The sequence below is a fragment of the Takifugu flavidus genome, chromosome 4 (genome assembly GCF_003711565.1).
Source record: "Takifugu flavidus isolate HTHZ2018 chromosome 4, ASM371156v2, whole genome shotgun sequence".
In the NCBI taxonomy this organism is placed as follows: domain Eukaryota; kingdom Metazoa; phylum Chordata; class Actinopteri; order Tetraodontiformes; family Tetraodontidae; genus Takifugu; species Takifugu flavidus.
In genome coordinates this window covers 931,311-944,492 of record NC_079523.1, presented here as the reverse complement: position 1 = coordinate 944,492, position 13,182 = coordinate 931,311, and the positions used below count along the sequence as shown (strand labels likewise).

Genomic DNA, 13,182 nt, shown 5'->3' with positions numbered 1-13,182 from the left:
CCTGCACACAAAACAGCCCTTAACAGGCTGAGCAGAGAGGGATGGGATAAAGTGCTGAGCTGTGATTGGACCCGTCCCTGTTGGTGGAACGCCCAGCGGAGCCGAAGAGAGATGGGCCGCTTGGAAAAATACTCACTGTTGCAACAAAGCAGCAGTGGGAAAAGGGATAATTTCATTCATGAAAAATAGTGCAGCGATCCTCCGAGCAGATGCCCTCCGCTCTCGGCTTGATGGATGTTGAGCTTCCTTCTGTTGGTGACACTTTAAAAGTTTGCCGGCCCTGCTGGAGCTGTGGAGGTGGCGGTGGCGAAGCCACAAACACGTAAATCAGCATCTAAACAATGCCCGGAGTGAAAAGGACGTGTCACCTCCAGGCAGGCCCTCTCGAAGTTATGAGCAAGCTTCCCCGTCACCATGGCAACCCCGGCTACTGAAGGGAGGGAAAGAGGGTGACCTGGCGAGAGTTCGCCCAACTGTACGCCCTGACGAGCCGTAAATGCAGACGCACTCCAGGCTTTTGTCCGTGTGTGGAGTGCGGAAATCAGTTTTCCCACAGTTGCACATCCAGCCGGCCTCATTAAAGCACCGTCAGCTAAATAAATCAATAATCCCATTAAAGCGTGCACACTCACACACACGATTGGCTGTTTTCTCACATCTGTAAGAGAAATGTCTCACCCCCCCCCCCCCCCCCCCCCCACACACACACACACACACTCCTACTTTGGTACAATTGTCTTTTCCGTCTCCTCTTTACTTCACCTCCAGACTGGAACTGCTTGACTCTTCCAACCACCAGAACATGTGAACAAGCATGTGACCTCACTCAGCTCATATCAAGCATGAACGTCCTGCTGAGGGAAGAACCGACCATACATGGCTGCGGATCAAGCCGGTCCTGCTTTTACTGTCTTCTGAGCCGAGCCACACATGTGACGGCGAGATACGTGTTCACATTTTTCACGTTTCTGGTGTTTAATGAGGGGTTTCACATGTGTGTTGAGCTGCGGGCAGAGGTCAGCTGAGCAGGAGGGGCAGAGACGGAGGAAGAGATGGTAAACAAGTGGTTAGTTCCAGAGAGGAGTCGGGCGGAGGCTTCCATCAGGTCTGTCTGGGTTTGAATCACAACAACAAACTCCCACCGGGGGGAAAATGGCAGCAGGTTTCAGAGAAAGTGTCATCATTCGAGCCGTAAAGGAGGGAGGAGACGCGGCCGTCTCAGCCGTCTGTGGTCACCTTTCAGGTCTCTTTATGCTTAAAGACGTCATGTATCCAAAGAGAGAGGGAAAGTTTCCTGGGCTGAACGTGCAGCGTGGTGATTGGGCTGGTGAGTGTTGGTGCAGGGTGATTAGAGAGGCTCAGAGGAACTGGGAGGTGGGCTTTGTTTCTTCCTGCCGGCCCTGTGTTCAGCAGCTGGAGCTTCAGATTGAACTGGCACTTTAAACCTTTCAGCAAACATCTCAGATAATGTTGTTATTCCCTTTATTATTGTTATTATTTATCAGCTGATGCCAAATCTGATGGCTGGAGAACGAAATACCAGGATCCGTTTCCTGTCACATTAAGGATCAACCTGACAGGAAGTGAAGCGTCTCTCAGCTCGTCTCTTGGACCAGACTCATCCCTCTCTTCTTCCAGCTCTTATCTGTGATGAGACTTTCCCCCAACAGGAAACTAACAAATGTGCTGTGGACACTCTCATACCCACGTGCAGGCAATTAAGAAACAGGGGCTGATGAGATTAGCTGCTGTTGTCAAGGTAACCGTGAGAACATGTGGACATGTAAACAGTAGTGGACAATTATGTAACCGGCAGGTTTTGGCAGAGACTTCTGTCCCAACAGCAGAGACACGTAGAGACGTAAACACGCAGGAGTCACTCTCACATGTGAAGGTTGATGAACGTCAACTCTGGAGCTCCTCCTGAGCAGCTCCTCCTGAGCAGCTCCTCCCGAGCAGCTCCTCCTGAGCAGCTCCTCCTGAGCAGCTCCTCCTGGGCAGCTCCTCCTGAGCAGCTCCTCTGAGCAGCTCCTCCTGGCAGCTCCTCCTGAGCAGCTCCTCCTGAGCAGCTGTAGAGCTCCTCCTGAGCAGCTCTCCTGAGCAGCTCCTCCTGGCAGCTCCTCCTGGCAGCTCCTCCTGAGCAGCTCCTCCTGAGCAGCTCCTCCTGAGCAGCTCTCCTGAGCAGCTCTAGAGCTCCTCCTGAGCAGCTCTGGAGCTCCTCCTGAGCAGCTCCTCCTGGGCAGCTCCTCCTGAGCAGCTCTACAGCTCTCAGCTCTAGAGCTCCTCCTGAGCAGCTGTAGAGCTCCTCCTGAGCAGCTCCTCCTGAGCAGCTGTAGAGCTCCTCCTGAGCAGCTCTACAGCTCCTCCTGAGCAGCTCTAGAGCTCCTCCTGAGCAGCTCCTCCTGAGCAGCTCCTCCTGAGCAGCTCTAGAGCTCTCAGCTCTGCTCTCCATGGGGCTGAACATGGCCTTTGTCCTAAAGTGGACGGCAGCAACAGATGCTGTGGACCTGTGGAATCTGCATGGTGGCTGTGGAGGAGCAAGAAAGCAGAACGTCTGCTGAGCCTGGTTTAATGCTCTGGTTTCTCCACTGGAACCAAGGACGGGACTTTCCAGGAAGCCCCCAGCATCTAATCCAGCCATCCAAGTTCTCAGAATTCCTTTTTCATCCGCTGTTGCCTAAACTCGGCGTGCTCGACCTGGTTATTGTAACGTGTTTCAGTTCACTTGTTCGGTGCATTCTGATGGTGGTCGGCATCACACATGACCACCAGAGGGTCACCCTCCCTCACCCCCCCCCCCCTTCATCGAGGGTCCCGTCCATGCATCAGTGCCGCTCAGCCTACACCCTCTTTGCATCTTCCCCTCCCCACCTCTTTCTCCCCCTCCCGAGATTTTCCAGACCCCTGTTGCACTAAGCTGAGCTTAAGAGTCAGCTGAGCTGATCAAAGACCGTAGCGATGTGGTGGCTAACGAGAGACGAGAGTTCCCAACGACACAGGACCTCCCAGAGTTCCCACTGCCACAGACCTACTGTTGCTGGAACTGATGGCAGGAGCCGAGCTGCTTGAACCTTCAGCCATGAGGAGCTGCGTGCTGGATGCTGGCGGGACGCTGCCTGATCTCCCCAGGAAGCCTTGTTCACCTGCTTGATCTCCTGTGCACGTGGAGCCTTGCAGCCATGTTCAGCTATGTTCCCAACTCTTCTCCTCCCACTCTTCTCCCTGTCCCATCGACCACATTTGCCCTAATTAGCCCCCGTGCCCCCCTCCTCTTATTTCCCACCACTTCTTTTGTCCTTCATGACCTTTTCCAGTGTTGTTTTTTTTCCTTCACATCATATTTGCAGTGACCTGCTGCTGGAGGAAGTCAGTAGAAATACGACATTATGGATCAAACTCCGGATTTATGTATTGGTTTAGTTATATTATGGCAGCTTCAAGTATTGATCACCGCTTATGAATCAGTTGTTTAATGAGTGATGAAGAATGATTTTGGCTTCTCGGTCCGACCAGGCTGGCAGTGAAGAGGCAGCATGATTAAACATTAACTGTCTGAAAGTCCCTGTTGCACCATGGGGGGGGACACTGCAGGTCAAAAAGAAAGCAAAGTCTCTGGAATTTTGTTTTTTGTCCCCGTTCTATTCATCTTTTTACCCTTCTGGGAGAAAAAGAGTAAAAAACAGTGTTGAGTGGGGGGCGACTATTTTACGGTTGCATGTATCTGGAGCCGGAAGGAACCTTTAACTTAAGGTTCTAAAAGGTGGGTACTTTTAACACACACACACACACACACACACACACACACACACACACACACACACACACACACACACACACAAAGCCTCTTACTGTAGAGTGGGGCCTCTGAGCAGCATCAAGAGCTCCTCTGACCCTGGAGTAGACCCACCTGGGGTCACACTGCAGCAACGTTTCATGGCTTGAGCACAAATGTGGGATTTGAATCAACATTCTGGGTTTTAAAGCTGATTTCACGGGTACCAAATGATCAAATTTATGATTTTCCACAGGCTAATGATAAATGCATCAGAAAATCTCTCTCGTTTCCATGCTGAGATGTGATCCCGAAAGGACCCGGCAGGATGGAGCAGCGGCCTAAATCCCTATCAGGTGAAGGTTTTGGTTCAAAGCAGCTGGTGTGTTTGAGTCTTTACCACATTAAATGTCTCCGAGACGTCAGAGTCGCCTTCTTCATGCAGACGATCTGGAAACGTTAATGTTCGTGTTGCCACTGCAGCCGTCCAGGATCATCACTGAGCAGCCTCGGCCGGGGGGGTCGGGGGGGTTAACAGATGAGGGCCACTGCAGAGAGATTTGAAAGGGAATGTGGGACTTAATCCACCTTATACGAGTCTCCGACCGGTGAAAGAAAGCAGAAGAAAAGAGGAGCATTCCTCTGCGCCCTCAGCGCAGCAGAGCTGCCGGCACCATTCTCCTGCCATCTGGCCTTAACCAAACACAGCGGGGCCGACCCACTCCAGCCCCTCCACCACTCAACCCCGGCCGTCCGGGTCCAGTTTGAAGCAGTGGGACGAGTGGAAGTTTCATTTTTGAGGTTTCATTTTAAAGAGGTTATTACTCTGCTACTGTAAAATCCCACAGGCAGCTTTGGTGGACGCCCCTCACCTGGTTATGCTCCCAGAATGACCTGCTTCCTCCTCTCGGCTCTGGGTGCTGCAACCCACCTTCTCCATGAAACATATAAACTTCCCAGGACTGATAACCTCTTCAGAAGGCTGCTTTGTATGAAGAAGAATGTGTAAAATGGTTCCAGCCCTGTTTGGACTGAGCCCAGGGTCCAGCAGACCTTTCTCACACCCTTTGGCCCTTTTCTGTTGGCCTTCATTCCAGGAATTTGTCGCTGTCTCGTGAAGATCTCCCCACCTCCGGCTCCTTCACCTCCTCCTTCACCGTCTCCCCACTGATTTATGTGTCTCTCTGACTCGTTTCCGTTTCATTGACACCAACTTTATGTCCCCACTTGTCTCTCTGAGCGACAGTTATTGAAGCATCATCGAGTCCGTCTTCGTCCCGGCAAGCAGAGGAACCAGCTGTAATGGGACCAAACGGCCTTCAGGAATCAATGATGTTCCTCTCGGGGGTTTATGGGTCACGGCTGGCTGAGGATCGAGAAGGTTTATCATGAAGGCGTATGGACCTCGAGACAGCACCTACACGCACACACACACACACACACACTCACACACACACTCACTCCTTCTCCTCAGGTCCAAACTTGTGTGAGAACGTGGAGCACGTGGAATTCCTGAGGTTTCATCTTTTTTACGAGGCACAATGAAGATGGCATTGACCTGTTGGTGCTGGGGTCTGTTCATCTGAAAGGTTCTTCAGAAGCAAACGGACTCGTTCCTTATCATGAACGTGACTTTAAGCAGACGGTTTAGCTGAGGGGGAAGCAGAGCCTCCACCAGCTTTACGAGGTTATAAATAATAACCCACAGCTTTAGATCCAAGTCTTTGGTTTAAAATAAAGAGCTCATCATTCACTGAAGGGTTGTGACCGCGTAAAGACTCCAGACCTTGAGGGTTTACCCTCAGCCCAGCCAGGACCCCTCTTCAGGGGTCTCCGCTGCCCCCTCAGCTGTGGTCCCAGGCCCAGACCGGCACAACCGTGATCCCAGTGCGATGGAAGAATAAGGAGGCAGTTCATGCTGGAGCTGAAGTCACTGGTCAGGCATCCGTCCCAACAATGTGGCCTCTGTGCCGTTAACACAAGGTTGGTTTTAGACCAGCGTCCTCCAGCAGCCGAGGACGGACAGATATGGGATCTCGTCGTGTGATGTACTCTTCATCAAATTTGGACTTTTCTGGACCCCCCCCCCACAGGTGTGAGTCCTCAGTCCTGCACCGGTGCTACACAGGTGTCCCACAGCGCTGAACAAGGCTTCATCCAGATCAGCCAAACCACTGAACTCAGTGGAAAAGTTTCCTCCGGAGCGGCCGAGAGGTCGCGTCAGACCTCAGCAGCCTCCAACCAAAATCCCTCTCACGCTTAATCTGAGGGCTCCGTCCTGCTGCGCGTGACCCCAGCCCGCCACCGCTGTCTCCATGGTGCTGCTGCGTCCCCATGGGAACGCGGACCGAGCCCGGGCCGCAAACATGGGCTGCAGGAACTTCCCCCAGGAACCACTGAGCTTCAGCTCTGGCCTCAGACTCACATTAGACGTTGAGGACTTCATCATGTGTTCTAGTGCTAAAACTCTGGATTAGAGCTGAAGCTCCAGTGTGAATTTGATTCATTTAGGAATGAATATTAACATCTGTGTCAACAAACAGACTTCACAACTGTGAAAATCCCTCATTTAAGGATAAAACTAACCTCCACTTGCTGTCTACACCAACATCTCCTGACAAAGGGGTTTATTTGATCCAGCCGCAACAATCAGGGACCCACCACAGCACCAGGACCAGACTACAGCAGTAAAACCCCAAAACGTCTCAGGTCACATCAGCTGACAGCAGCACCTCCAGCTTCAGTCATTTATTTTTAAAAAAATGTCATTTATGAAAGACAAAAGCTGAAACTTGCCATTGTAGCTAAACGTGGTGCCTGTGATGAGGGAACAGTCAGAGACTGCTGTACCAACCACAGACGTGGCCTGTTCTCTACTGTACACCCCCCAGAGACACAAATACACTGAACACAAAGTAGCCTGTGTGTCAACACCAGCACACAAAGACAGCACTGACACACACACACGCGCACACACACATTCAGTGCTGTAGGTGGTTGACAGTTGGCTTCTCAAGCATCCCCGTGAGCTTTATGAAATGAGAAGAAGTTATTCGGATAGTTCTGACATCTTTGCGCTGACAGAGTCCGGTTGTCTTGTTGCCGTGTGACTTTCATGTGTGCGCGGGTGTGTAGTTGTGCTACGCACGTGCGCTGCAGCTACAGCAGACTGCTGTGTTTGAATAGACATGCAGGAATTTTTCACTAAATATCCGAGTCAAACAGGAGGAACCATGTTCCACATGTGGGTCAGCAGCGACTGTCTCTGCTGGCACGCGTGAACGCCGCTCGTGCACGATCAACGTTGAAACTCCCATCAGGTTATTAGTCAGACTTTTAACTGACTCTCCCACTGGTCTGAATTCCCAGATTACAACAGCTCAGCAGAGCAGGAACAGGCTGATCCCTCAAATCAACGTTCAAATCCAAGCTGGTATTTTAAACGTGAGCTTTCCCAAAAATACATTAACTTCTATCAAGAAAACTCACTGTTGTGTTTTTGGAACAAATGCACTTATTAGTGTCAGCACTAATAACTAATTTATAAGTAATTTTGGTGAGTTATATAAAATGAAAAAGTGCTGATAAAAGGCCAGAATGAGCTGGGAAAATGCTGAATGTCAAACTCTGTTTTCACATTTACTTGCATTATGATTCCAAATGGACCCGGCTTTGTATTTTAAACTAAATATTTGTATTTGATGTATTGAAATTTAAAATCACCTGCAGCCTTTATGTGCGTGGGGAAGAAAATGCTCAAATGGCGCCACCTACCGTCAGAATGGCAGTACTGCACAACCACTCCCGATATTTCAAAACGTCCTTTTAATTTCTATCATTTCAGCGTTGACACAGGTTTTTCTGAAAAGCTGCTGACAGCAGATGATTCGGGAAGCAATGCTTTGTGCATGCTCTGACCTTTACTGCAGGACTTCACAAATATAATTCCAAAATATATAAATCCGCATTTCCCACCTATTTAAGATCATTGAGGCTCACAAGTTTCAGTCATGTCAACAGCAGTCCTTTGGTATCGCCCACTTAAGTCTGACTTAAATACACTACTAAAATCAGATTTTAAAGCTTACTATAAACTTAAGACTCATTTTTCATTCAACCACCCACAGAGAAACAGTAGAAAAACACAGCACCCAGTCGTGGAGCCGTCACATCAGAGCTCCTCTTTGCCGCCCTGAGAGCCTGAAACTGTTCCACTTCCTGCTTTGCTACTCTTGGTGGCAACTTTAACTGTCTTTTTAGCAGCTGACTTTGAGTCTTTTTTGTCTGTCTTCTTGGTTTTTGTCTTGGCCTTTGCTGAAGCTTGGCCCTTGGATTTGGCTTTGGGAGCAGCTTTGGCTGTTGATTTCTCTCCTGCTTTGACCTTTGACGACTTGTCTTCCTGGACAGCTGCTGCTGCTGCATCTGGTTGCTTTTCCTCTGGTTTTTCTTCTTGTTTCTCCTCTGTTCTCGCTTGTCCAGCGGACTCTGATGTTGCAGAGTGAGTCTCTGAGGCCACTTCATTTTTAATGAACTCCTGATTGACAGGAGCAGAAAACATCTTCAGCATCTCCTGAGCTTGGATCCTCTCCTGCAGAATAAAAGAGGATGCAGATTCTCATCAGCTCGTTCTTGGACGGGCAGAAGCAGAGACGTAAATCCAGAATACGAGAGCAGCTTGACGTAACCAAAGCATGAAGGCAGGGCTGGAGCTCCCAGCCGTGGGTAGTGCTGATCATTCCTACCTTTTCCTCGTGTGCAGGATCCAGAGTGAACCAGAGCGCCACGGCGCACCTCTGACCTTTGGTCACAGCTCTGACGCCGTGGGGGTTTTCCTTCCCTGCTCCAAACCCAACCATGCGGCCACACTGAGGACGGATCTCGGCCTACGGGCGTGTAAACATAGTGACCCCCCCACGTTTAGCACTGGGTTCACTTCACGCTCACGCTTGGATAAAACGAGGCGAAACTTTACCGTCACTGTTTTTGCATCCAGCTTGGTGAAGATGAAGTCGCCTCCTTCAAAGTCATCGTTTAGATAAAGGATGGCACTGCAGGGACACGGGGGGGGGGGGGCGTGAGGATGGAACTGCGTGAATAACGGACGGACTCTTCAGCCCGTGCTCACCTGTAGTCCCTGTGCGTGTACGCCGGAGGCTCTTTTATACACTCGTTCATCTCCGACACCAACAGACAGTTGTCTGCATGGACGGGGTGACTCAGGTCTGTACGAGCTTCCTGTTTCTCTGAACCGGTGACAGCAGACATCGACCATTCATGAAAAACACCGTGGAAAGGTGGGAATTGGGTTTGAAAAGGAAGGACAGCAAGAGGGGTCTGTGGGGAGGAGCCATAACTGGTAGAGACGGGTTTCTGTGTCCATGCACGTGCACGTGTGTGTGTGTGTGTGTGTGTTCAGGCAGCGGACGAGCTACGAGTGCTGTGTGACGTCCTGACTAAAGCTGAAGGCGTACCGTCGATGGCGGAGCGACACACCAGGTGGGAGTAGGAGAAGTAGAGCGGCGTCTTCAGCTGGAAGTACAACTCCAGGATCTTCCTCGCCTTCTCGCTGACGTCGAAAAACGCACGAGCGCTTTTCAACGGAACTTTTCCCTCTTGCCCGAGCTGCAAAAGGTCAAAAGGGCATGACAAGAGTGGAGCTGTACGAAAAGCCGCGGAGTGAAGGTGTCAGGCGCAGACCTTCAAGGCCTTGAGGACCGTCACTCCCTGGAACATCTCACCAGGAGAGTGAGGAGAGGGCGTCCCTCTGTAGCCGTCCCCTTTCAGAGCAGCTGCCTGAACATAGCGAGAACATCATGATAGAAGAGCAGCTGAGCAGATACAGCAGAAGAACCCAGGTGAAGCTCCCACTGCTGTATTATAACTCACGTTGGAGAGGCGCTGAAGCTCCCTGCACTCGTCCTCAGAGATCACCTTGTCCAGCAGCACGCGCTGGGAGCCGTTCAGCTGCTTGTCAGTCATGCTCACCCTGATATCGTCCTCCTGCACCTGAGGGACACCTGCAGGACCAGCACCAGGACCCCTCCATGAAAGGATCCTCTGTGGTCCGTTTGCTCAGAGATCAGCGGGGGTTGAACGTACCTGGCTGCGGCGCCACCATCTTGGCCACGTCTGAGGAATCCTTCTTCTTTTCTTCCACCAGAGTTTCAATCTCCTTCATCAGGTTTCCGATTTCCTCCGTGATCCTTGCCGCCGTCTCTCTGTCGGCTCTGAGACGCACAGAGAAAACGAACCGTTTCACCCTCACGTCTGCGTTCATGCACACGCGCACACACACACGTGAGCTGCTGTCTCGTCTTACTTCTGCTTGTCTCTCAGTTTCTTTGGCATGATTTCCTCTGGTGTCCACTTGTCCTGAACACAAGGTCAGAGGTCAAACAACCAGCGTGAAAACACTCCAGCATGACGGCGCTCCATAAAGTAAGAAGAATAGCAGCGATTTATCAACACACCGGATCCACAAACGTAATCCCAAAAGCTTCATATCCAAAGTAGAGCAGCTCTTTTTCCAGCATCGACTGCTGGATGTAGCGTTTCACCACCTGAAAGATCGGTTCAGTCTTGATTTCATCTAAAAGCATCGAACATCTCGCTCAACCCATCGACCACATCCCAACACCGCCCCCTTGTGGTGCAGATGAGGTTCGACCCGAGTTGAAATGAGCCCACTTTACCTGTCGAGGCGATATGGTTTGAGCCTTGTCTTCCCCCAGCATCACAGAATAATAAGCCAGGTTGTCCTTCATCACCTCGTCATCAGGATAGAAGAGCAGGAAGGTCTTCGCACACTCGATGGCCTGTTCCAGGTTCTCACCTGGTCCCAGAAACACAGAAGGCGTGTGATTTTCTCCAGCAGGGGGTCCAAACACTGAAGCTGCATCAGTCTTACTGTTGTAATAGGAGAACTGCAGGTAGTTAAAGTGAGAGGGGAGGAAGTCGTCGAAGGGCTGGTCGGTGTTGGTGGCCAGCTCCAGCGCACAGCGCTGCTTACAGCTCAGCACCTGCATGTAGTGATCTGACACACACAGAGGATCCCGAGTGATCACCACCAACAGGTTCACCTTGTTCACGTCTGCACACCCCCCCCAAAGACGCTCTGTCTTACCGGTGATGGTCTGGAACAGGTCGGCGCTGTACTCCATGTAGTTGTAGCCGTCGTAGTTGTAGGCGCCCTCGCAGAGCACCCGGCACTCCTGGTTGGAGGTGAAGAACTCCCTCACGGCCACCTCGAAGTGTTCGGCCGCCTGCTCGAAGGAGTCGTTGCTGTAGAACCTCTTCCCGAGCAGGAACTCGGCCTGTGGACAAGAGCGGGGAGGCGTCAGCAGAGGGGTGGAGGTGAGGTCGGAGGACAGTCGCGTCGCTTCTGTCGCTGCAGGTTCTAGACTAGAAAATCAACTTAAACTCTCATTTAGGTTTTTATGTGATGATTCAGCTGCAACCCTGAGATGGGTCCACGTAGGTTCCTCCGTGTTCCACCTAAACCACAGCGTATCCTAATCACCATGTGCTCTCTGGCCTCCAAATCCTTGAAGTGCCCTTCCTCAACTCCTGCCATCATCTTGTAGTAGTCCAGGTTCTGCCTCATCTCCACGTGATCCGGGTTGGCCTGGAAGAAGGTGTGGGCGGCGGCCACCGCTTTGTCCAGCTTGTTGATCTACAAACCATTTAAAATACAGAGAGATGATCAGCTGTAGCTGTGCTGGGGGAGAAAAGTCCTGATTAAGTCTGGAAGGAAGGAGGACGCCAGTCTCAAGGTGGCTCAGCAGAGGTGAATTAACCTGCAGCTCCTGGCACCACGGAGCTACACGGAGCTTTTTCTGGGGTGCTGATGAAGCTCTGGGATGAAATCCCACATAAATCCAAACACAAAGCAGTAAAGTTTATTGTAAATGTTCATCAGACTCCAAACTGTAGAGCCGTGTTCCTCCCTCACGGTGGCTTTAGAGAGCCCTGGAATTATTCTAAACCTTTTCATAGTGGGACCAAACAACGGCTGCAATGATCCTTTTTCTGGGCAGAATTCTCGCGTGGAGTGAATTCGGGCCTCTAAGAGACGCTGACTCCACCTTGAGACGTGGCATCGCTGTCTGGATTTGGGGGTTGGGGCTTCAGTCCCCGACATGAGTGACATTACAAATCCAAAGTGCGGGGATCTCTCTGCTTTACTCCGGTTCGGTCTGAGGGTTCGCGGAACTCTGGACTACCTTACATTTGTGGGGGTTTGCAGTAATTTTGGCCTCCAGACATTTACCTTAAAATAGGCAACTTGTAAATAATTATAGGGGGTCCTCTTGCGAAATTCGAGCTCCACATCCTCGGTAACTTCATGCAGAGTCGGCGAACCCAGTTTTTCAGATTCGCAGGTTTTTACGCAGTCGGCCCGTCTGAGGATTTTCTGGAAGAAGCCCAGATCCGCGAGAGATCCGCTCCCAGGGACCGGGTCTCCGGTTCCGGCCAGCTGATCGCCGAACGCGGTCTGGTTGGCGCAGCCCAGGCGGCACTGGGTCTTCACCTTCCGGACCGTGGCTTTATTCCGGAGCGCTTTCTCCATGTTGAGGATGACCGACAACCAGTCCCCTTTATAATAAGCCTCCACGGCCGAGTCAAACAGGAAGTCATAGGGTTCCAACACAAAGTGGGAGCTCAGGTCGGAGAAGCACGGAGGGAAAATGAAGCAGAAGCAAAATATAAGCGGGTTACGGAGCTCCATGATGATGGAATATGCGGCTCTGCACAAGAGTCTCCACCAGCGAGGAAGGCTGAAAGTTTTTCCCTTCTGGGGGTGGAGTTTGAAGAGTTAAGCCTCCAGGAACCACTGCAAAGGGCCCTGGTACCCGCCCACCCTTTAGAAATAAATGATGTGATTCTCTTATGAATATTATTAAATACAAACATTATAAACAGCTCTCCCTAAACCTGCGGTGCTGCTCTGATGGACTCGGCCATGCTGTGATCCTTTGCTGCTCTGCACTGATGTCAAGCTGCTCCCACAGGTCTAAACTAAACTAGTTTAAACTAAACTAGTGTGCTCCACACCAGTTAGGTCAGGGTCAAAGGTCTTCTCACTCACACTGATGCTTCCAAGCAGGTTCCATTTTTAGTCCTGTTTGCATCTCCAGCTTCTTGGAGACTCCCAGTTGTGAAGCCTAACTAACCTAACTAACCCAACAACTTGGATTACAAAATTCAACTCACTTCAATTCAAGCCAAGTCTCTACCTCCTGGATTACTGACCACATTCATCATGTCTACCACCTGAACTATATATAAACATATACACACATATCTGCTATTTATTCCTTACTTTCATAATTTACGTTCAGAATTATTTTTAATAATTTAAACGAGGTGCTTATATAGGTGAAGAAACTTACAACGACACTACCCTAATT

The 13,182-nt window shown here is 50.8% G+C and overlaps 1 protein-coding gene across 1 annotated transcript; it reads right to left on the bottom strand.

Moving 5' to 3' along the window:
- Positions 1–7,574: 7,574 nt before the first annotated feature.
- Positions 7,575–12,586, bottom strand: p3h1 (prolyl 3-hydroxylase 1). Its single transcript, XM_057029265.1, has 15 exons — positions 12,042–12,586; positions 11,292–11,444; positions 10,896–11,085; positions 10,680–10,805; positions 10,465–10,604; positions 10,243–10,332; positions 10,092–10,144; positions 9,872–9,999; positions 9,659–9,789; positions 9,470–9,565; positions 9,244–9,394; positions 8,898–9,015; positions 8,745–8,820; positions 8,515–8,655; positions 7,575–8,360 (listed from the first exon to the last, which is right to left on the bottom strand). Exons 1-15 carry the CDS (start codon positions 12,498–12,500, stop codon positions 7,944–7,946), a joined length of 2,469 nt encoding a protein of 822 aa, XP_056885245.1. The 5' UTR covers positions 12,501–12,586; the 3' UTR covers positions 7,575–7,943.
- Positions 12,587–13,182: the final 596 nt, after the last annotated feature.

Excerpts from the sequence above, each read along its gene's own strand:
- p3h1 (XM_057029265.1), bottom strand. The coding sequence starts at position 12,500 with ATGGAGCTCCGTAACCCGCTTATATTTTGCTTCTGCTTCATTTTCCCT. Across the intron at positions 8,821-8,897 it reads TACACGCACAGGGACTACAG|TGCCATCCTTTATCTAAACG; the intron begins GTGAGCACGGGC and ends GTGTCCCTGCAG. Across the intron at positions 8,656-8,744 it reads TGGATGCAAAAACAGTGACG|GCCGAGATCCGTCCTCAGTG; the intron begins GTAAAGTTTCGC and ends ACACGCCCGTAG.